Below are 23,669 nucleotides of genomic sequence, written 5' to 3'. Positions count from 1 at the left end.
TAAAAAAAGAATAGGAGATAGGAATTTGCTACGCAGTTAGGGTAAAAAGACCCCAAAGAAAAGTAGCCAGTTTCTTGGCTAAAACTCACAATGTCCTTTGGCCTCTTAGCAACCTAAGGCCAAAAATGTTGAAAATATTTGGGGGGTTTTAGCTAATCCCTAAAATATTTTAGGGTTACCTCTTCAGAAGGTGGAATGTTAGAGTAGCCAAAAGTCCCATTTAAAAAAATAAATAAATCAAAGAAGAAAGAGTACATGGAGTTATCAGAAAAAAAAGTGATGGGGAGATATGGTAGGAGTTGGATGGGAGGGAATGGGCATGGATTTGATCAAAACACCTTATATGCATGTATAAAATTGTCAATAAATTATTTATTTAAAAAAAAATGTAGCCAGGCATGGTGGCGCACGCCTTTAATCCCAGAACTTGGGAAGCAGAGGCAGGAGGATCTTTGTGAGTTCACAGCCAGCTGGGGCTCCAGGGAGACTCTTTCAAAAAGACATATATATATATATATATGTTATATATGTATGAAATTGGGAGAGAATTTTTTTTTGGTCATTTTGAGACAGGGAACTTACTATGTGGACTAGGCTAGCCTTGAACTCCAGAGATCCCCCTGCCTCTGCCTCCCAAGTGCTGGGATTAAAGGCGTGTGCCACCACTCTTGGCAAGAATAAATTTTTAAAAGGAAAAAAATCATTCATTTGAACTTTTAAAAAATATTTATTTATCTTATGTGTGTGTGTGAGTGTATTGCCTGCATGTATACACATGCACCCATGTTGTGCAATGTCTGCAGAGGTCAGAAAAGAGCATCAGGTCCCCTGGAACTGATGTTAGAACAGTTGTTAACTGTGATGTAGGTGCTGGAAACTGAACCCGGGTCCTCTTAACTGCTTAGCCATCTCTCCAGCCCTTAGTAGAATTTTTTAAAATACATTTTTTGTTTTGGTCTTTTTTGAGACATGGTCTCCCTGTAGCCCCAGCTGTCCTGGAATCCACTAGGTAGACCAGACTGGCCTTGAACTTACAGAGATCCGTCTGCCTCTGCCTCCCAAGTACTGGGATTAAAGGCGTGTGCCATGTCACCCATCTTAAATACATTTTAAGAAACATATTATTGGGGGCTGGAGAGATGGCTCAGTGGTTAAGAACACTGACTGTTCTTGCAGAAGACCCAGGTTCAAATCCCAGCACCCACAGGGCAGCTAACAACTGTCCGTAACCCCAGTTCCAGGGGATCCAACAGCCTCTTCTGTCCTCCGAGGGTGTTGCACCACATGGGTGCACTTCTTTACATGCAGGCATAACACTCATACACATAAAATAAAAATAATAAATAAAATGTTTTTAAAATGTATTATTGTGTGTGCATATGTGTGAAGACATGCATGCCATGATGCACTTGGAGGTCCGAGGACAATTGTGTGGAGCCAGTTTTCTCCTTCCACCTTTTCATGGATGGCAGGTATTGAACTCAGGTCTCTAGGCTTGCAGAGCAAGCACCTTTACCCACTGAGCCATCTTGCCAGCCCTGTAGTTGGATCTCTTATTCTGCTCTATACTGCTTACTGCAATGAGTAATCAAGTTTGTTTCTTTCAAGATTCCACAGACCTCCTGGTAGGACAATTCCTAGGTGACTTTGTTGGTTGGTTTGGGCTGTTTTAGCTCCATACCCCTTTTCTTGCTTGTAATTCCGCTTTGCAGTTTTGGCCCTTGCTTACTTAACCTTTGGTATGATTGACATCTTCTAGATTACAGCCTCAGAGATGTCAAGCATTACCATCAGCACTGATGCCAGTCTCCAGATCACCAAGTGATATCACAGTCTAGCCTTACAATACCACTTCCTCCCCTCTCCAGAATGGCCCTCAAGTTTCCATGTCTTAAGGTCTTTGGACCCTATGGTGACTCAGCAAGCCAACCGACACCTCCCACCCACTCAGCTCTGGAGCAGTTTCAGACTGTTCACCACAGCTCATGACCTTGCTGATCTGTCAGAGGAAATGTAGACACCAAAGGCCAAATACAAAAGCAAAATTCCCAAACATTAACAAACATGATCCCTAGAGACCGATAATGTCTTATAGATGTCTTACAGGTACATGCGGAGCCTAACTTTTGACTTACACTCCAAAATTCACTACTCAGTAAGATAATAAGACATCCTCTATGGGCCCTACACAAATGGCCCACAAGATAGAACCAAGTAGCTGCCCCTCAACTGCCACAAAAGAACTTCCCCTGCCTTTCCAGCTCCCTCTCAGCAGCATGATCCCCTCTCAAGGAAGTCGCATCTGCTTCACAACATTTTCCTTTGTTTTTGCCTTTGGTAAATTCTTTTTCTTTGGTCTTTTTTTTTTTTTTTCTGGTCTTTTTGAGACAGGGTTTCCCTGTAGCCCCAGCTGTCCTGGAACTCACTATGTATACCAGGCTGGCCTTGAACTCACAGAGATCTGACAGCCTCTGCCTCCAAGTGCTGGGATTAAAGGACTGCGCCATCATGCCCAGCTGGTAAATCCTTTTTATCACCCACATCACCAACCTTCCAACCGCAGTTTCCCACAGCCAGAAAAACAAGGAAAATTAAGGGGACCTAGAAAGGGAAAGGGGTGCCTCACCCCAGAGTCTCTCACCAGCTTAGAGTTGACAATTTTGACAACAAAATTCACCATGAACACTGCCTACATGAAGAGAAAGTTTTTTTTCATATAGCTAGTTTAAATGAGAATGTTAGCAATGAACCATGCTCAAGATCAAAGTACATGACCTTTGAGTTTAACTGTTCTCTTCGCCTAGCTGAAACCTGTAACTCAGAATTTCACACAGTGCAAACATGCCTTAACTCTGTGACCACACAGGAAGGGCTCCTTTACTCCTTCAACTCTTTTTTTTTTTTTTTTGGTCTTTTTGAAACAGGGTCTTCCTGTAGCCCCAGCTGGCCTGGAACATCCTATGTAGACCAGGCTGGCCTCCATCTCTGAGATCTCCTGCCTCAACCTCCTGAGTGCTAGAATCACAGGCATGCACACCATACTTGGCTTTATTATTTTATTTTATATGTATGAGTGTATTGCCTGCATGTATGTAAGCGCACCCATGTGGTACAATGCCAAGGAGGTCAGAAGAGGGTGTCAGATCCCCTGGAACTGGAGTTATAAATGGTTGTTAGTTGCCATGTGGGTGTGGGTGCTGGGAATTGAACCCAGGTCCTCTCAAGAGCAGCCAGTGCTCTTAACTGTTGGGTCGTCTTATTTTATATGTATGAGTGTATTGCCTGCATGTATGTAAGCGCACCCATGTGGTACAATGCCAAGGAGGTCAGAAGAGGGTGTCAGATCCCCTGGAACTGGAGTTATAAATGGTTGTTAGTTGCCATGTGGGTGTGGGTGCTGGGAATTGAACCCAGGTCCTCTCAAGAGCAGCCAGTGCTCTTAACTGTTGGGTCGTCTCTCCAGCCCCACAACTTGGCTGTTTTTAAGTTTCTTACATCATCAGTCCCCAACCTCTCTGCTTTTTTTGGTTAAACACATTAAACATAATGTACACTCTTAAAGTATACTGTTAAGTCTTTGTGGGTTTTACTTTTCTGACTATTGTTTCTACTGTCTTTTGCTCATGATCACATGCTTCCTTGAGGGTTTAATGATTCTAAAGTCTGCATATATGCTCCTTGGATTTCTGTGTGTGGGAGTTTTCCAAGGCCCATACTGAAAATGAGCTGCTCCAGAGGGAAGTGGATTTTACCTCTACTTCCTGAGACAACTGGAAAACAAGCTCTAAACACTCTCACTCTTTACAGAGTGAGAGCTGAGGCTGAACCTCTGGGACTCTTCCCTGTGCTGCCAAAGTCTTGGAGAGAGATTTCTCCCTCTTTGGCCAATGTCAAGGTCAATACAAGCAAGCACTCTGATTCACAGAACATGTTTGTTTTTGTTTTTTTGTGACTCACTTGTACCATAGGGCACAAGCCTTCGGGGACTTAGCTTTATATGGAGTTCCTCTGGGTCAGGGCGTGGTCACATGGCCCTGTAATGTCAGTACTCTGGAGGCAGAGGAAGGAGGAGCTAGAGTTTGAAGGCAGCCAGCTTGGGCTACACAGTGAGCACTTGCTGAGGGAGAGAGAGAGAGAGAGAGAGAGAGAGAGGGAGGGAGGGAGGGAGGGAGAGGGAGAGAGAGAGAGAGAGAGAGAGAGAGAGAGAGAGAGAGAAAAGAAGGAAAAGATATGGTGTCCCCTGCTGAGTTCCCAACACTGCCTAGGCCTTCCTGCTCTGCCTCCTGCCTTTAGCACCCCCCTTAGGTGTCTACCTGGCAGGTCCAGAGTACCAAGTTCCAATCACCCCTGCAGCTCAGGTGCTGCTTCTCTGGATTTTGACCTTAATTTCACTTTTTACTTCTGAGGGTTCTTTACTTTCTTGTCAGATCATCAGTACATTTATAGTATTACAGCCACGGACTGGTGAGATGGCTCAGCAGATAAAGGTGCCTGCATGATGGGTGACTTTGTGCTATCACTAGAGCCCACGTAAAGCAGAACAAAAGTAGGAGGAAATTCACTTCACAAAGTTATCCTCTCTCTATACATGTGCTGTAGTGTGCACACCTACACATGCATACACCACACGCCCACACAAAATCTAAGGCGTTGTAGAGATGGTACCAGGGTTAAGAGGGCCTGGGTTTAGTTCCCAGCACCAACATGACAGCTAACTCCAGTTCCAGGGGATCAGACGCCCTCTTCTGGTCTCTGCGGGTACTGCATACACAGGTGTACTTACATGCAGGCAAAACACTCAATCACATACAACTTTAATTAAAAAATTTCTAGCACTTTTAGTTCTTTTCAGTGCGAGGGCTGTTTGGTGTTTAACCTGCATTTACCAACTAGAGACTCCCACCATCCAATCAAGATGAAAGTGGGTAAAGTGCAGTGTTCTTTTCAAGCAACTATACCTGAATGACAGTTCTGATACTTGTCCCTGCAGCAAATTTAGTTTTTGGACATGGCGTCTACAGTCAGCACCAGAGCCCTCACCATAAACCTGAAAGAAAAAAAAAAATAGATTAAATTTTCAAAGTGTTGGCAGAATGCTGAGAAACAGATCACTGTAAGATGGAATTTGCAAAGCCTAGTGAAGTTTGAAGCAGGGCTAGGAACTAAACATCTGGCCACTATTTTTAGAGGGCTGTATAAGCAAATGGGGTCTGGAGCTGTATTTTAGGTCTTCCTGACCCTCTCACTAGATGTTAAAAACTCAGCCCAAGGTGTTACACAAAATACTTAGAGAACATGAACAAAAAAGTCACAAGAAGTAACAAATTGTCAAAAAATATGCAAAATGACACTTTTCCTCATTGACAAAGGAATACAGAACACAGTGAGAGCCTTTTTCCCCAGTCAGGTGTTACACAGTTGTTCAGTAAACAGTACTGAGCACCTGTTACATGTAGGCCCTCCTATGGGTGTGGCCAATATCACAGGGCAATGGATGAGACCGGCAGCAGGGAGTTCAGTTTGTAGTGAGAGGAAATAAGAAAGTCCAACACCAGGCCCACCAGAGGCTGACAGAGCTCAGGACAGCACAGCAGGGAAAGGGCTGATGTCACATGAGGACCCAATGCTACTTCATATTGTGTAGTCAACATGGTTAGGCAATGGACTGGTTTTTATTACATCTTAAAATTTTATTTGTGTGTGCACACATCCATGCATGTGCACATGTGCTGCAGCAAGTATGTGGAGGTCAGAGACAATCTGAAGGAGTCAGTTCTCTCCTTCCCCCAAATGGGCTCCAGGGATGGAACTCAGGTTATCAGGCTTGGTGGCAAGCAACTTAACCCTCTGAGCCATCTCATCAATCCAAGGAATAGGTTGTCATGACACCTGAGCATAAACAGGAAGATACAAGGGAGCAAGCCATGTAGCTCTGGAACATTTCCAGCAGACACAACAGAATGAGTGCAGAGAACCCAGGCCTGGCATTTGGAGGGGCAGGGAGCAGACTGAGAAGATGGTGGGAGACAAAATGTGGGAGTGTATGGTCTACCACAGGTAGAATGTTTCATGGGCCTGAGTACTCTACTGTAGATGGAAAATACTCAGGAGAAAAACCTGTGTCTGCACTGAGGGCTTTTAGACTTTTTTCTTGTCATTACAATGTAGTCTAGCAACCATTTACACAGTGCACACATTGTATTAGGTATTACAAATCATCTAGAGATGATTTAAAGGACAAAGGAGGCGGTGGGATGAGCCTGTAGTTTCAGTACTTGGGAAGCTGAGGCAGGAGGATCACTCAAGCACAGGCATTCAACACTACCTGGAAAACAGATCCTGTTTTGGGGGACATACATAGGTTACATGCCACTTTATGGACAGGACTTGAGCACCTGAGGAGTTCTGGTACCTGGTGGGTCCTGGAACTTATCCAGCTTACCCCCAGGGATGTTAAGGGATGGCTCTACTCTGACCTTGGAGCTTATGGCTTTCAGGTGAAGTTCAATGAGACAAGGGGACCCGGCGGAGCAGAGAAGATGCGCACAAGTGACCACAGTCCCTCACACCGTATTAGCAGATAGTGTTCTCAGTGCATGTTGGGCACAGAATTCCTGTAGAGTCCTGGTGTGGGGGAGCTCAGGGGGGGCCTCAAGTGTACTCTGTGTGTGATGTCCATAGAGCAAGGTAGGTAGCACTATAGCCTGGGAAGTTAGGCTTACCATCTGACCCAGGAGCAACAGAAAAGTGAAACCAAAACAGCTGACTTCAAAGGTAGGTGTGGTGAGTCCTATTTGTAATTCCAGCACTTGGGGAGGCAGAAGCAGGAGGATTGTTGCAAGTTCCAACTAATCTGGTCTGCACACTAAGACCTTGTCTCAAAAGCAAAAGCATGAAAAAACAAAACCCCAAACAGCTGAGTTCAAATGGTGTAGCCATTTCACTGTTCTGCTAAGAACAAACTTCTTAGGCACAGATGAGCTGTGAAATATGAACTGTGGAAATTTGATGATGTGCACTAAAACTCTTATTTTTTTTTTATTATTATTTTATGTGTATAAGTGTATTGCCTGCATGTGTGTGAGTGCACCCATGTTGTGCAATGCCGAGGTCAGAAGAGGGCTCCAGATTCCCCTGGAACTGGAGTTAAGGATGGTTCGCAGCCATCATGTGGGTGCTGGGAATCGAACCCAGGTCCTCTGCAAGAGCAATCAGTGCTCTTAACCACTGAGCCATCTCTCCAGCCCCCTAAAACTCTTACATTTGAATCTCAAACTGGCATTGTACATTTTTTTTTTTGAAGCAGGGTCTCCCTGTAGCACCAGCTGTCCTGGAATTCACTATGTAGACCAGGCTGGCCTTGAACTCACAGAGATCCGCCTGCTTCTGCCTCCCAAGTACTGGGACTACAGGCGTGCGCCACCATGCCCAGCTGCATTGTACATTTTAAAGGCAAATAGTAAAATTCACACTAGTAATTTGGAATGGGGCCTTAGGAAGACATTAAAAACGTGAAGTGAGGCTGAGGGTCTAGCTCAGTGGTAGAACACGTGTTTGGCATGTGCAAGGCAGGGCCCAGGGTCCAACCTCCAGCAGCCCTTTCCCTGCTCTCAAATCATGAACATCGAGACAAGGAAAAGTTGTGGGGTTTTTAGGTGCTGGGGACTGAACCTCGGACTTTGCATGGACCAAGCAAGCCCTCTACCCTACGCTACATCTATAAAGAGTGTTAGTTCCTGCCATGGTTCTTCCCCTGCCATTTGAACGAGAGGCCCCACATTCTCAGTCCCCACTCCCACCTCCACCCAAAAAAGGAAACAAGTCACTGGCTCTGTCTAAAGAATCTAACGGGTGTCCTCAGTACAGTAATGCTATAACCTAGCATATTTTTTTCTTTTTTGAGACAGGGTTTCATGTATTCCAGGTTGGCTTTGAACTCCCTGTGTAGCTTAGAGTGATCTTGAATTCCTAACCCTCCTGCCTCCACCTCCCTAGTGCTAGGACTGCAGACATGTGCCACCACGCCTGGTTTAACCCGGTATGTTGTCCGAGGATCCTCTGTGGTACTGGGAAGAGATTTGTTAGCAGAAAGAGGTATACAAGTTAGGAAGCTACTGCAAACAGTGAGGTAAGGAACATGTAAGGCTTGACTGCTGGGGTATGATGGGGTCATACTATGGATCTACTTTGAAGGCACAGCTGACAAAATCTGCTGATGAAGAGTGTAAAAGAAAAAGGAGTTAAGGATGATAGCAAGATTTTTAGCCCAAACAACGAGAATGAGAACCCTAACAGTGAAGAGGTAGGGATGGCTGTGGGAAGAGCGGGTTCATGTGGTGCAGTGTCCATGTTCCACATACGAGGTGCTGGGGAACGAACCCGAGCTGAGATATCTGGTAGGGAGGCATTGTGGGGCTGAGGACAGGCCTGAGCTCTGTGGGCTAGCTCTGGCAGCTGTCAGAGACCATACCCCCGCCTCCACGTCTGCATGCTAGGCTCTGCCACGGAGCTCCTCTATAGTCCCTGAGGGAGTGCAGCCTGAGGCACTGAAAGACTACATTATAGTATACTTCAATGTTTAGAAGTTGGGAGGTAGGGAAACAGCAGAGGGTTGAAACCATAGCCAGGAAGCCAGGAGGAAAGCCAGGAGCAGATGGCGTGGAAGTCCAAGCAGAGGACACATTTCAAGTAAGCACAAGTGACAACCTGTGAACCAACCCATGTTTTAGCAACATGGAGGTCCAAACACAGGTATGTCAGTGGCTAGTCGGGAGTGTGGTCCTTGATGCAGCATGACCAAGTGAGACTAGGTAGAGAGGGGGTGGGCACAGAGGGATGGTAAGGTTAAGAAGAATGATAACCCCCACCTGCTGTTGACAGCAGGGGAGTGCTCTCCACTGATCACTGATGTGCATCTTCCCTACGCAGACACAAGGCTACACTTTATTCTACAGTCTACCTTGGGTACGTACAGGTCTGACACTAGCTCTTTCCATTGTAATGTCAGCTACTTCCGGGCCTGGCCCTAAAAGCCTCCTGGGAGCTGCCCCATTCTCTGGCCCCTTTGGCTAGAAGCAGCTGCAAATAAGCCTCAGGGAGTAAGAGAATGTGAAGATGACAGCAGCCTGGGTCCATGAGTGACCCCGCCCACAGCCGCCCCACTGATCTCAATGTTCCTCTCTAGAGTAACAGCAACAACTTCCCCGTCAACCGTAACCACACGCCATCACAGCTACAGATGAATTCAGAGAAGCATACTGCCTCAAGTACCAATCACTATGTGGGGCGTGTCTGCCCAACTGAGGTCGCCCCACATCTTGTAGGATGCAAACCCAGTGACTGAGACAGCGATGGGCATTTGGGTCAATCACATTACTTTTCTAGGACTTCACGACTGGAGTCAGCTATTCCAGCTGGCTGAGGAAGTTTCTGTGATTCCCTACAGTGCCTGACACTATGCTGCTTAGAAGAAACAGGAGAGGACCCAGGGAAGCATTGGGGTGGGGCAGGGGAAAGGACTGCCTGGCCTGCTGGAAGCTTTTTCTTTTTAGTTAACTTATTTTTGTTATGTGTATCAGTGTTTTTCCTACATATATGTAGGTGCACCATGTGTGTGCAGTGGCTGAGAAGACTAGAAGAGGGCACTGGATCCCTGGAGAAGGAGTAACAGATGGTTGTGACCCATCATTGGGTGCTGGGAACCGAATTCAGGTCCTCTGCAAGAACAGCCAGTGCTCTTCACTGCTGAGCTATCACTCCTGTCCCCACTTTTCAGTTCTTAGAGCCCATTGTTCAAGGGTTCAGGGTAAAGTTCTGCTTTGGTTTTTCCTAAGATACCCCATATATACTGGCACAGTGGTTTTTACTTTACTAATGTAATTCTGAAGTGTTTTTTCCCCTGACTCCATCTCCCTCATTTCTCACTCTCCTTCCTGAGATAGGGTGTCACTGTGTAGTTCTAACTGGACTGGAACATGATGTAGACCAGGCTGGCTTCAAACTCTCAAACTCAGAGATCTGCCTATCTCTGCTTCCCAGGTGCTGGGACTAAAGGTGTATACCACCCTGCCTGGCCATCCTTTTTTTTTTTTTAATTTTGAGACTGGGTCTCATATAGCCCAGGTTAACCTGGAACTTTCTATGAAACTGAGGATGACCTTGAACTCTTGATTATCCTGCCTCTACCTTCTGAGCACTGGCATCACAGCTGTATACCACCACACTCAGTTTTATACCATGCTGGAGATCAAACCCTGGCCTTATGCATGAGAGGCACTCTACCAACTGAGTTACAGCCTCAGTCCTTGAAGTGTTTGTTTTTGAGACAGGGTCTCCCTGTAGCCCCAGCTGGCCTAGAACTCCCTACGTAGACCAGGCTGGCCTCTGCCTCAAAAGTGCTGGAACTATAAGGCATGTTGAAGTGTTTTGTCTATCACTTTCAACTAAAAGAACCTGAATGGAAAGATATCCTTTAAAACAACTGCATACTTAGGACACTGTCCTAAGGAAAGAGTACACAGCCAAGTGAACAAACAGGTAGTTGAAAACAACCTTCCCTAAAGGTGCTGGGGTAAAAAGCTTGCACTTTTTTCCCTGAAGGTGCTCAGTGGCAGAGTGCTCATCTAGCATGCCTGAAGACCTGAGTTAAAGCCAAGCACTGAAAAAAATAAGTAAATGTAAAGCTTCATTGCTGATCTGTGTATCACAATGCAGATGAAAATCAATATAACTGTCCATCAGTGTGGGACTGCTCATTTATTCATTCAGTAGATACTACTGAATCTACTTATTGTCGACAGGATAGTGTATTGGGTACTGTGAGTCCATCAGTGAATAAAATAGGCAGAACTTCTGCTCCCACGGAACTCCCTGTGTGGCTAGATAACACTCTCATGACTACATAACTTCCATTAGGACAAAAGAGAGAGCCCCAACAGTGAACACAAGGGTCCTAGTGGATTTGGTACTGTTCCATCCACTGCAGTTCCAGAAGGAGGAAGAACCTAGGGCACAGGAGCTCTATCAGGTGAACTTTGTGAGTGAGAAAAGGATCTGGTTATGGAACTTGGGGCTTCGTGAGGAACATGTCTGCAGAGCTGGGCCCACAGGTTTGTTCTCGGTACTCACCCGCATGAAGGACTGCTTCTCTCCACAAGCCTTGCATGTCCATTTGAGACTCTTTTTCACCTACAATGAAATTTTGGAAATATAACTGAGACAAATAAATAAAACAAGGTGCAATTGGATCAGAAATAATTCGGTTGTACCGCAAGCCCCAAAGGAAAGCATTTCTAGGTGAGAAAAGAATATACTATTTAATAATTGGGTACTAGAAAAACTGGCCATTCATGTGAAACAAAATCCAGATTTCTGATGCTAGAGAGATGGTTCAGTGGTTAAAGAGCACTTGCTACTCAAGCTTGAGGACTGAATTTGGATCCCAGAATCCATGTAAAAAGAAGGGTGGGGGGATCACTGGGACTTGCTGGCTGCTAGGCTAGCTCCAGATTCAGTGAGGTAACATTTCAAAGGAGTAAAACAGACAGTGATAGGACACTGTCATCACCTCTGCATGTACATCTGCACACACATGCACACCCCCACACACATCCAGGCCTGGAAATAAATCTCAGTGGCAGCTATCATGCCTTGGAATTGATCTCAACAATGAAAAAATAATTTCCATAACATTTAATTTTCATTCTTGGTAAACTTGACTAAATAGGCGCCATTTAAATTGATAAAATGCCTTAGACCCAGCTCTAAAATTGGAAAATCACCAGCATTTCCACGGTAGGAAAGAACAAGACAAGAATGCTCACATGGTTTTTGTTTGGTTTTGGTTTTTGAGCTCCAGAATGCTGGGATTACAGGGACACATCACCACATACAGGCTCCACAATTACCATTTCAACCGGATGGACTAGCCAATGGAGATAGCAGTGAAAAGTGTACAACTTCAAAGAGAGGGCTTCCAGTCCCTTTTTAAAAAAAGTAATTAAAAAAAAATTCCATTTCAGCTGGGTGTGATGATGCACGCCTTTAATCTCAGCACTTGGGAGGCAGAGGCAAGCGGATCTTTGTGAGTTCCAAAGCAGCCTGATCTCCATAGTGAATCCAGGACAGCTGGGGCTACAGGGAGACCCTGTCTCAAAAAGACAAAAAAAAAAAAGAAAAGAAAGTATTGGCTGCTGTTGCAGAGGATCCGGGTTTGGTTCCCATCACCCACATGGTGGCTCATAGCTGGCTATAACTTCAGTTCCAGGGGTGTTTTAGTTTACTTTCAATTGCTGTGACAAAACACACTGACCTATACCAACTTGGGGAGGAAAGGGTTTATTTGGCTTACGTCTCCCAGGTCACAGTTCATCAGGGAGCCCAAGGTAAGGAACTCAGGGCAGGAACCTGGAGGCAAGATCTGAAGCACAGGCCATGGAGGAACCCCGCTGACTGGCTTGCTCCCCTGGCCCAGGCTCAGCCTGTTTTCCTTTATAAATACAGAACAGTAAAACCTGCTCAAGGGTGGCACCGCCCACAGTGGGCTGGGCCCTCCCACATCACTCAACAATCAAGAAGATGTCCTGCAGACATGACCACAGGCCAGTCCGATAGAGGAAATTCCCCAATTGATGCTCCTTCAACCCAGGTATGTCAAGGTGACACTAAAGGTATCCAGCACACCAGGTCTATTAGTAGCCTAGAACTCACTGACTTGCTAGCCATCAAGTACCAGTACATTCCTACCTCTTCCTCTAAGCACTGGGATCACAAGGGCATTTGACCATGCCTTGCTTTATTTTATGAAAGTTCTGGAATGGCACACAGGTCCTCATCCCTACAATGTGCACTTTACTGAGTCATCTCCAAAGTCTCATTTTCTGATCTTTCTTTAGGAACGCAGGGCACGAACCTGGAGGCAAGATCTGAAGCACAGGCCATGGAGGAACCCCGCTGACTGGCTTGCTCCCCTGGCCCAGGCTCAGCCTGTTTTCCTTTATAAATACAGAACAGTAAAACCTGCTCAAGGGTGGCACCGCCCACAGTGGGCTGGGCCCTCCCACATCACTCAACAATCAAGAAAATGCCTCACAGACATGGCCACAGGCCAGTCCAATGGGAGCAATTTCCCAATTGAGGCTTGATCTACCCAGGTGTGTTGACAACTATAGCTACCCAGCCAGGGTCCTTGGGCACCAGGCACACACATCACATGACACCCATACATGCATGCAAGTAAAGACTTATATACATAAAATAAAAAGATATATTTAAAAGATACAAAGAGACCTAAGCTGATTCATAAAACTGCTATGATCAGCAGGGTGTGCTAGCATTAGCATGGCCCTATAATTTCAGCACTCCCCCACTCCCAGAAGTGTCAAACAAAACCACTAAGACTATGATTGGGGCTGGGGATGTAGCTCAGTGGTACAGAACTTACCTAGCGTACTTGAGGCCCTGGGTTTGATCCCGGGCATTGCAAAACAAAAGGAAAAAACAATTTGTTATGGTTAATATGGGGAATGCACTGGGTGTGGCGAATCAGTTGGACGATAGCCAGCGATACATGAGACCCTATCTCAAAGCAGTTTGGAAATCCTGTTGAAGCATTCCTAGGTGGGCCCTGATGTCACCCGGTGCTTCTGCCTCCAGCTTTATCCCCACCCCAAGCATGCACCACTAGCGCCTAATCAGGGCAACGGGTGTATTCGGTGCTGGAGATCGAACGCAAGGCTTCCTGCATACTAGGCAAGCACTCCACCATCGGAGCTACATCCTCAGCCTAGTGTTTTTTTAAACTTTCTTCTCCCTGTACTTAAACTGGTCGAGCCACTGAGTGTAGGGGCTAGTTTCTGCAGAAAGGACGCAATTCCTCAACCCGGGATCCCCACCTCCCTGCTAGAATTCGCCGGAAGTTTCTTCTGCAGAAGCCTACAACCACGCAAAAATCATAAATACAGGGCCAAGACTTAGGAGCGCGCCCAAGGCCCGGCGTCTAAGCCCTCAGTAACCAGGAAAAAAACCCAAAACACCCACAAGATGGCCAGAGAATACAGAAGTGCCTCAGCTTGTCACTGTCAATCCCATCAGCCTCAAGAGACGCGGCCCGGCCCGCCACACTTCGCCCACCATCCCTCCAGGGAAGAGGGGAGGCGGGCGCCCACCCCACCTGATGCGCCTGAAAGAGATGGCAGCTGCAGCATCGCAGAACCCGAGACTGCTGAGCTGGCGCCATACAAGCCTCGGTAGACCGCCACGCGCCAGTGCGACCAGGCTCCGCCCACTCGGAAAGACCCGGCCCCTCTAGACACTCAGCCCCGCCCCTGCGCGCCTCCTGCCTAGGCTCCGCCCACTTGCACGGACTCCGGCCCCTCTAGCCCCTCACCACCTCGCATGCACCTGGATAGAGATCGGTCCCGCCCGAGACCCGCGCAGGCTCGGCCCCCCCGCCGCGCCCACTTGCACGGACTCCGGCCTCTCTAGCCCCTCATCGCCTCGCAGGCAACTGAATCGAGCTTGGCCCCGCCTACGACCACTGCTTGCCTGGGTTCCCCGCCTCTGGCCGCTCTAGCCTACGGCGCGTCTCGGTGGTTACTCGCCGCCCCACGAAATCTCCAAAGGGAGCTGCAGAGCCTGCTTTTCCGTTGGTTCGGGGCGTCCACGATTTTGTGCTCGGACCCGGACCAGTTCCGGTCTCTTTGTAAACCAGCCTTTCTGCCTGGGCAGAAGTTTGCAGGGGTTTGGCTTAGCTGCCCTCCATCTCCTTTGCCTGCATCCTTCTCGGCTTCACATCGTCTTGAGAGAGGGAGATGGAGGGCCTCTGGCGCTATGGTTGGGATTTGGAGGACATTTGGGCAGAAGTGGGTTGTTAGTCTTTGAGCCCGAAGTTGCCTGAGAACCGATAATTCAGAAAAACAGGCGCTTGCAGCCCCAGCTGAGAACCAAAAGCATTTACTGCAGTCCCTGGACAAGACTCCACTCTGGAAGCATGACTGTAATCCCAGCACTGGGGAGGCTGAGGCAGGCGGATCTCAGAAAGATGGAGGCCAGCCCGGGGTTCCTCCCCCAGAGAAAAACAATTTGGAAATTACCCATATCCTGAGAAAAGCAACCCATATCACTCAGAGTATTTATACAGTAATGTTCATTGCAGAATAACAAGAAGAAATGGAAACAAAATGTAAAGAATGGTGGCCACTGGGCATGTGGGACAAGGGCCTAGAATCGACCCGGGTATGGACCTGCAGGAGCAGTACCGGCTTGAGGCCTGCCTGGGCTAGTGTTCCAGGTCAGATAAAGCCACACAGGGAGGCTTTGTCTCAGAGAGTTGCTTTTCCTAATTTGGTGAGGACTGTTTCCAAGTGTCTGTACACTGCATGTCTGAATGCATCACAATACTTCCTGTGTTTATAATTTCTGTGGCAAAGCTTAAGAAACCTGAGAGATGGCTCAGTGGTTAAGAACAGTGACTGTTCTTGCAGAAGACCCAGGTTCGAATCCCAGCACCCACATGGCAGCTAACAACTGTAAGTCCAGTTCCAGGGGATCTGACAGCCTCTTCTATCTTCTGCAGGCATTGCAGGACACAGGTGTACTCACCTACATGCAGGCAATACCCACATACACATAAAAATAATAAAATATTAAAAAAAAACACCCTGATTTGCCAGCTGGGTGTGGTGGCACATGCCTTTAATCCCAGCACTTGGGAGGCAGAGGCGTGCGGCTCCCTGTGAGTTCAAGGCCAGCATGGTCTACATAGCAAGTTCCAGGCCAGCTGGGGCTATAGTTTCAAAAAGACCAAAAAATAAATTAAAAAAAGGAAAGAATCCTGACTTGCCATGGTTATAATTTCATTGCAATAAGATGAGATAAAATGCCATTTCACAACTGAGCTGTGGACCACTGTCTGAAAGATCTGTACAGATGACTGCCACAGTAGATGCCCTCATAAGGTTCACATCCATGGGACAAGAAACTTTCAATGAGGGGCTGGAGCGATGGCTCAGCAGTTAAGAACACTGTGCAGAAGACCCGGGTTTGAATCCCAACACCCATGTGGCAGCTAACAACTGACTGTAACTCCAGGTCCAGGAGATTCAACAGCCTCTTCTGTCCTCTGCGGGCATTGCACAACATGGGTACACTTACCTACATGCAGGCAATGCACGCATACACATAAAATAAAAATAATAAACTTTCAATGAATGGGTTTGTTGTATACAGTCTGGGTTTGAAGTAAAAATGCTGTTAAATTTGTTATTGAGAAGCGACAGGGTTTTTTTGTTTTGTTTTGTTTTTTGTATGACAAAACTTTAGTGAAGATTATGAAGCTTCTAGGTCCCTCTGTACTTCTTTGTAAAACAGTCCTATTGAAAAGCCCTGCTCAAAGACCTTCCCTCGTCCATGTTGGAAGGATGTGTGGAAAGAGGAACCCTTATTCAGTGCTGGTGGGAGTGCAAATTAATACAGTCATTGTAGAAATCAGTCTGGAGGTTCCTAAAAAAATTGAAAATAGAACTACATGACCCAAATGATACCCCTGAGCATATACCCAAAGCACTCTGTCCTACCACAGAGATATTTGCACATCCCTGCTTATTGCTGCTTTACTTAAGGTGGCAAGGAAATGAAACCAGCCTAAATGTCAGCGACAGATCCTCTGGAACTGGAATTACAGACAGTTGTAGCTGCCATGTGGGAACTGAATCCTGGTCCTCTGCAAGAACATCAAGTGTTCTTTTTTTTAATATATATTTTATTTTTATTTTATGTGTATACGTGTATTGCCTGCATGTAGGTAAGTGCACCCATGTCGCGCAATGCCTGCGGAGGACAGAAGAGGCTGTCAGATCCCCTGGAACTGGAGTTATGGACAGATGTTAGCTGCCATGTGGATGCTGGGATTCGAACCTGGGTCTTCTGCAAGAACAACCAGTGTTCTTAACCGTTGAGCCATCTCTCCAGCCCCCACATCAAATGTTCTTAACTGCTCAGCCATCTCTCTAGCCCCATTTAAAGGTATAGCCCAGGCTGTCCTCAAGCTCATGCATGAGCCTCCTGTCTCTGCCTCTTCAGTATATCCTGGCAAGGTGCACCACAACCAGCCTTTTAGATTTTTTTTTTTTCTTTTTGGGACAGGGTCTCCCTGTAGTCCCAGTTGACTGGAACTCACTATATAGACCAGGCTGGCCTTGAACTCACAAAGATCCACCTGCCTCTGCCTCCTAAGTGCTGGGATTAAAGGCGTGTGTCACCACGCCCAGCCAACCTTTTAGATTTTTAATGGACTACTTTTTTAAAGAAGGAAAACAGTTGTTCGTTTCCCTTGGTCTTTTGCTGGGTTTATTAAGCATATAACAGAGGGAGCTGGGCATGGAGGCACATGTTTGTAATCCCAGCATGTGGGAAACTGAGAGAGGAGGATCCTGACTTCAAGATCAGCCGGGGCTATATCAGGAGACCCTGTCTTGAGGGAAAGGGAGAGAGGAGAGAGAAGAGAGGGAAGAGAGAGAGACAGAGACAGAAAGACAGAGAGAATATGAATGACTATGACATAGCAGCTGTGAACCAGAGAGTCAGTATGAAGCATATTATTGTGTGTGTGTGTGGTTCTGCGGATGGAACCCAGCGCTCCTTCATGCCAGAAAGTGCTCTACCACTGAGCTGCACCTGCAGCCCTGAACTGTTTTTTTTTAAAAGATTTAGTTTTATATGTATGTGTGTGGCTGGGTGAATTTATGTGTACCACATGCATTCAGGAGCCTGGAGGCCAGAGAAGGCATCAAATCCCCTGGAACTAGTTACAGGTGTTTGTGAGTCACTATGTAAGCGGCTACTGGGGAACCAAACCTGGGTCCTCTGCAGGAGCAGCAAGTGCTCTTAACTGCTGAGCCATCACTCCAGTTCTCGAAGTGCTTTTTGTTTTGTTTTGAGCTGGGGTCTCCCTGTAGCCCCAGCTGGCCTGGTACTTGCTGTGTAGACCAGGATAGCCTGGATCTCACTGAGATCCACCTGCTTTTGCTTCCCCAGTGCTGGGATTAAAGGCTTGTACCACCATGTTTGGCCTAAACTGCTATTTTTATTTTTTTTTGTCTTTGTGAGACACGGTCTCCCTGGAACTGGAACTCACTATGTAGACCAAGCTGACCTGAAACTCACTATGTAGACCAGGATGGTCTTGAACTCACTTAGATCTGCCTGCCTTTGCATCCAGAGTGCTGGGATTAAAGGCATATGCCACCACATCTAGCCTAAACTATTTTTAAGACCATAAGCTTTATAGAAGGATTAGTGATTACCTGGTGCTAGGAAAAGGGATCTACTGCAAATGGACCCCAGGGGTCATTCTGGGGTGATTGAAATAATCCAGAATTGCGTCAAGGAGATGGTTACACAACTCAGTAAACTTACTAGGGATCACTGATTTGTACTTTTAATACTGTGGGGTGGTGTATGTGGAAGCTGGAGGAAGACCTTGGGTGTCCTACTGCATCACACTGTGCTTTAGTCCCTTGAGACAGGCTCTTTCACTGAACCTGAAGCTGGCTGGGTGGCTAGGCTGTTGGTCTCCAACCACCAGAACTGGTGTTACTGGTGCACATGGCCATGGCAAGCTTTTACATGGGTGCTGGGGATCTGAAGTCAGGTCCTCCTGTTACACAGCAAACACTCTTACCCTCTCTGAGTCATCTCCTTGCCCTAAATAAGAAAATTTTATAGTATTATTGTAAATAATAATAATACCTTAATGCCATCATATTTATTTTTATCTATTTATTTTGAGAGTGTCTAGCTAGGTAGCATAGCAAACTTGAGGCAATCTTCCTGCTTCAGATCCGGGGTGCAAAATTACAGGTTGTGTGCTACCACACCTAGCATGAACTATCACATATAAAATAGAAAATAATCCAGGATGTTTTTTTTAAAAAAGAGGTGTTGCGTGCTCATGGGCAAATGCTAGACACCAACCTCTGCTCCTGTTACACTGCAAGGGGACCTCACAGCTCAGTCCTGTTCTACCTCAGCCCAGGAGGCCCCCACTGGCCATGTGTGGTCCCACAGTCTACTTTTTTTTTTTAGTCTTTTTGAGACAGGGTCTTCCTGTAGCCTCACCTGACCTAGAACTTGTTATGTAGACCAGGTTGGCCTCGAACTGAGAGAGATCTGCCTGCCTCTGCCTCGAGTGCTGGGATTAAAGGCGTGCGACACCACGCCTGGCAAAAGTGCTACATCAAGTCTACTTCTTGAACCCAGGGGCCAGTGATTTGGTACTGCCCAGTGCTGACAGGCATCGCCCACATCCCACACACCCCTGGACACGGACCTGCTGGTCAACACTTCCTGTGACTACAGTTCCCATGTTTATTGTTGGGCCTTGCAACTTCCCCCACTTCTTATGGGTTCATGTGTCCTGAACTTCCACAGTGCTACCTGGGCCTCACACCTGACCCAGGAAAGGCAGCCAGTCTAGGCAGTGGTGAAAGGCCAAGGAAGGCACTGCGCAGTGTGCTTTTGCTTTCTTTTGGGGGTTTATTAAGGCATTGAGCATGGTGTGATTTTTAGCCAACTGAAATGCAGATGAGGAAACAGAAGACCTGAGGGATGTGCTTTCCAAAGTTCATAGTGAGGAGACACCACATAAGTCAGGGAAGTGGTGCAAGGCACCCGCTCCCGTGTAACAGATGTTTTCCCACCCGAGATCCTCAATCCTAAGGTTCAGGCTTAGGCTAAGAGCTCAGAAGGTATCTAGAAGTCTCCATTTCCTGGAGCCTAAGCGCATGACAAGTGCCAGGCCAAGTAGCTGTAGATCTTTGAGCAACTGGTATGGTGTGGGCACAGCATGGGGTGCAGGTGTGCAAGCCAGGCAGGGGCAGATCTGAACGCCGCTAATGCTATGTGGGCACAGAGGGCTCATGGCGGGTTCTCCAGGTGGTTCCCAGCCAGCAGGGAGGAAGAGGGAGCCCTGGCCCAGGGAATCCTCATAAGGCAACTGGGTCTGCATGGACTTTCTCTGTTTTTAGAACTCCCTGCCTCAAAAGAATGGGTGTGTCTTTAAGGAGAAAATGGAAAGGGGATGTAGGGAAGGAGACAGAGACTGGCCTCCACTTCCCAGCTCAGCCCGAGACCCCAGGTGGCTCATGGTCACTGGAGGCGCTAAACTGCCTCTCTACCTTCTTTTGGTCCTTGATCTTGAGTCCAATGTCTACCCTCTTCTCAAAGAAGTTCACTAGCACAGACTCCGTCAGGATGGAGGCCAGGATCTGCTCGAAGGAGATGCACCAGTCTGTGTCCACAGTGCCCCCCACCCGTGAAGTGGCAGTAGGGCTGCAGGCCTCGCCCCCGACCAGCACTGTATCATCTGTGAGGTCCTCACACTGCAGCGATCCCGTGCTGACCACTGAGTAGGATGACATCGACATGTCATCTTTGGTTTCATCATCAGACAAGAGTAGGGAAGGAGAGCCCTGCCCCTCGCCACTGCCCCCTTCCACCACCATGTGACTCTCCTGTGCTGCTTTCCCAAGGGGACTGTCACCGCTGGCTTTGGCCTGGGGGTCCCCTGCAGCTGGTGGCTGAAGCTCCTGTGTTGGGTCTTGGTGGGGTTTCAGTGCTGGTGGCTGGTCCTCCTCTAGGGCACTGTTGTGGTCCCCAGTGTGGGCACCATCCCTGGGCTTCCTGCTTGTCCAGGCAGAAAATTTCTTCCCCACCTCACCGATTTGCAGGAGCAGGCTGGCCACAGTGGCAATGGCATGGTACAAGTCCTGCTCTATAGGGTCTTCGCTGAACATGTTGTAGAGTGTCTTGCACAGCTCAATAAATTGCTCCTTAGGGAGAAAACCAGAAAGGAAACAGGGAGGTGGTTACAGATAGGAGGGTGTGCTCTTGATTAGCAGACTGCAGATGTAGGCTGCTCTAACTGGTGTTAGGATGTTGACTCTACAAACCGTGTTATCATTCCCAAGTCGCAGGTCAGGACATCAGGGAGGGAGGCGACCCAACCCATGCCATGCAGCCTTTCAAAGCTTTTCTTCACAGCTGCCTTTCTTTTCAGGAAGGACAGAATGCGTTTCTGAGACTCCTGTTTCCATGTGTATGCTGCTAGCAGAGATTGGCCTCTCAGGCCTGCTTGCAGTGCTGCAGATGGAACCCAGGGCCTTCCACATGTTTGGAAGTGCTCCGCCATTCAACTACAACTCCAGACCCTCTACTAGGACTTCTGGAACCCACTAACTATAAGGACTTCGTACCATGTTTTAGAATCACTTTTTTTTTTTTTTTTTTTTTTTTTTTTTAAAGACAGGATTTCACTATGTAGCCCTGGCTGGCCTGGAACTTGCTGTGTAGACCAGGCTGGTCGCAAACTCACAGAGATCCACCCAATTTTTTCTCCTGAGTGCTGGGATTAAGGGTGTACTAACATGCCTACCTTTGGCCTTTTTTTTGGTCTTTTTGAGACAGGGTCTCCCTGTAGCCCCAGCTGTCCTAGAACTATGTAGACCAGGCTGGCCTTAGACTCACAGAGATCCACCTGCCTCTGCCTCCCGCGTGCTGGGATTAAAGGCGTGCGCCACCACGCCCAGCTATCTTTTTATAATTTTAACAGAACCAGCTTCAACTGTTTCAATGAGGGTGACAGGGCAAGTGTGAGGGTGACAGGGCAAGTTACATCCTTGCTAGCTGAGGGGTATCGAGGAGAGTCTAGGATGAAGCCACCTTCCATGGGCCCCGTTCTTGATGCTTATGTGTAAGAGTGCTTGGAATGTGGGGCCCTCCTTGGGCACAGCCAGGGTACAGTCCAACTTGAGGGTTGGTTGGGTGTCTGCAGTCTGAATCCAGGGTCTGCCACTTCCTGGCTGGGACGCCTTTGGCAGGATACCAGGCTCTTCACCTGAGACAGCAGATGAAGAACTCACCATGGGAGGACCTGGACGTCTTGGGAGGAACTGGAATGCTGTGAATACTTTCTTCCCAAAGGCTGAGATGACTCTCTTGCTATTAGAGACTAGCTTTCCCCAGGTCTTCTCTGGTTCATGGATACTGACTCAACCTAAGCAAACAGTTACCATGGAAATACCATCCTGCTCAGGGCCCTGGAGCAAGGAGTCTTGTATATTTCTGGAATCATCACTAATGGCCATTTAGGACTAACAGGCTCTAGAGAGATGGAAGAGAATTTGCATCCCACCAGAGACTGATGGGTGGTGTGAGGCTGTGGAAGCCCCAGGCACAGACAGAATTTTTCTAGAAACAGACTTTGGCTGTGCCTACCTGGTTCATCTTGGGAAGGTCCTTAATGGTCTCTTTCTGAGCCTCTTTCTCCTTGGCCCACATTCGAAGGTAGTGTCGATAGTCAGGAGAGCTGGTCCCCTTCTCCTCTGTGAGATGGGAGAAACAGATTAATCCTTGTCTATCAAATGAGAGAAAGTGGGTGGTGGGCTGGCAGCAGGCAGGATGCTCTCTGACATGAGGTTACCTGGGTCTATAACAAAATGTTCTGCCATTTGGAAAGTGGTTGAAAACACTCCAGAATACCTCGTGGGTTCTGGCTCTTCTAAGTAAACCTAAGTAAGTAGGTTAGACCTGAGCTGGTGAAGAGCCCAAACCTGTCTTCCCTAAGGAGGCTGGAGAGAGACTGGTGTGAGGAGGGAGAGCTGGCTGTACCTGGCTGTACACGAGGGCAGCAGACCTGGCGCCCCTGGTAGCGGATGAGCCTGACTATTCACTGAGGTGTTGGCTCCCTTGTCAGGGCACAGTTTTTTGGTTTTTTTGGTTTTTTTGTTTTTTTTTTTGGCCTTTTTGAGACAGGGTCTCCCTGTAGCCCCAGCTGTCCTGGAACTCACTATGTAGACCAGGCTGGCCTCAAACTCAAAAAGATCCGCCTGCCTCTGCTTCCCAAATACTAGGATTAAAGGTGTGCACCACCACGCCTGGCCCTGTCAGGGCACACTTTTGCCATCTCCTGGAGTTGGTGGACTTTCTCCCACTGTGACTGGAGTGGAACACAACAAGCAAGGGGTGCCCAGACCCCACTGACCTTGGCCCTCACACCAGCACAAGAACAGCCTGTACCTCGTTTTTCTTGGGCGTCCTTACTTCCACTTCCTTCTTGTTGTTCCTGTGGCAGTGCTTCTGTAGGCACTGGGAGGAGAAAAAGAACATGGAGGAATTCTTCTGACTACAAACCACTGAAGTCCTTAAAAACAGAGTCTGCAGCAGGGTGTGGTGGCGCACACCTTTGATCCCAGCACTCAGGAGGCTGGGATCCACCTGCCTCTCTGCCTCTGCCTCCTGAGTGCTGGGATTAAAGGCGTGCGCCACCACTGGCCTGGCTGATAGTTGCAGTTTAAAAGCCAATTGCTAGGGATATAGCTAGGGATGTAGAGCCTGTGCTCAGCGTGCTGCAGGCCCTGGGTTTCTTCACCAGCGCCACACAAAGGGCTAATGAGTCCTCACTTCCTCTTTCTCAAAAGCAAACAAGCCTCACCACCCTGCTTTCAAATGAGTAACAGGTATCGTGGAAGAAGTCCCAGAAACCAATTCTGTGGCTGTCATGCCGGCAGAAGAAGATTTTTTCTTTTTGTACAGTAATCCTGTGTTCAGTCTAGTATTTATTTACACTCATTTGTTTATTGTGTGCGAATATGCATGCCAGAGCATGCACATGG

At 47.6% G+C, this 23,669-nt stretch overlaps 2 protein-coding genes across 6 annotated transcripts in view; both read right to left on the bottom strand.

Moving 5' to 3' along the window:
- The window catches only part of Mrnip (MRN complex interacting protein), a 33,619-nt gene extending 19,322 nt beyond the window's left edge, over window positions 1-14,297 (bottom strand). The window contains exons 1-3 of the mRNA XM_008852243.3: window positions 14,171-14,297; window positions 11,128-11,187; window positions 4,959-5,047 (exon numbers count right to left, since the gene is read on the bottom strand). Of these exons, the coding sequence (XP_008850465.1) occupies window positions 4,959-5,047; window positions 11,128-11,187; window positions 14,171-14,236 (215 nt within the window). The 5' untranslated portion in view covers window positions 14,237-14,297. The remainder of the gene's footprint in view (window positions 1-4,958; window positions 5,048-11,127; window positions 11,188-14,170) is intronic.
- A 4,465-nt stretch (window positions 14,298-18,762) lies between these two features.
- Tbc1d9b (TBC1 domain family member 9B) overlaps window positions 18,763-23,669 on the bottom strand; it is a 43,422-nt gene continuing 38,515 nt past the window's right edge. For 3 of the 5 annotated variants that reach the window (XM_008852241.3, XM_008852242.3, XM_029555609.1), the window contains 3 exons: window positions 23,074-23,142; window positions 22,273-22,379; window positions 18,763-20,828 (listed from right to left, as the gene is read on the bottom strand). In XM_008852241.3, the coding sequence (XP_008850463.1) occupies window positions 20,118-20,828; window positions 22,273-22,379; window positions 23,074-23,142 (887 nt within the window). In that variant the 3' untranslated portion in view covers window positions 18,763-20,117. Of the gene's footprint in view, window positions 20,829-22,272; window positions 22,380-23,038; window positions 23,143-23,669 lie in introns of those variants that run through there. The other 2 variants (XM_029555610.1, XM_029555611.1) reach the window with 1 other exon arrangement.

Source organism: Nannospalax galili, unplaced genomic scaffold, assembly GCF_000622305.1.
Source record: "Nannospalax galili isolate Female #2095 unplaced genomic scaffold, S.galili_v1.0 scaffold1206, whole genome shotgun sequence".
NCBI classification, from domain to species: domain Eukaryota; kingdom Metazoa; phylum Chordata; class Mammalia; order Rodentia; family Spalacidae; genus Nannospalax; species Nannospalax galili.
This window is presented reverse-complemented; position numbering and strand designations above follow the sequence as displayed.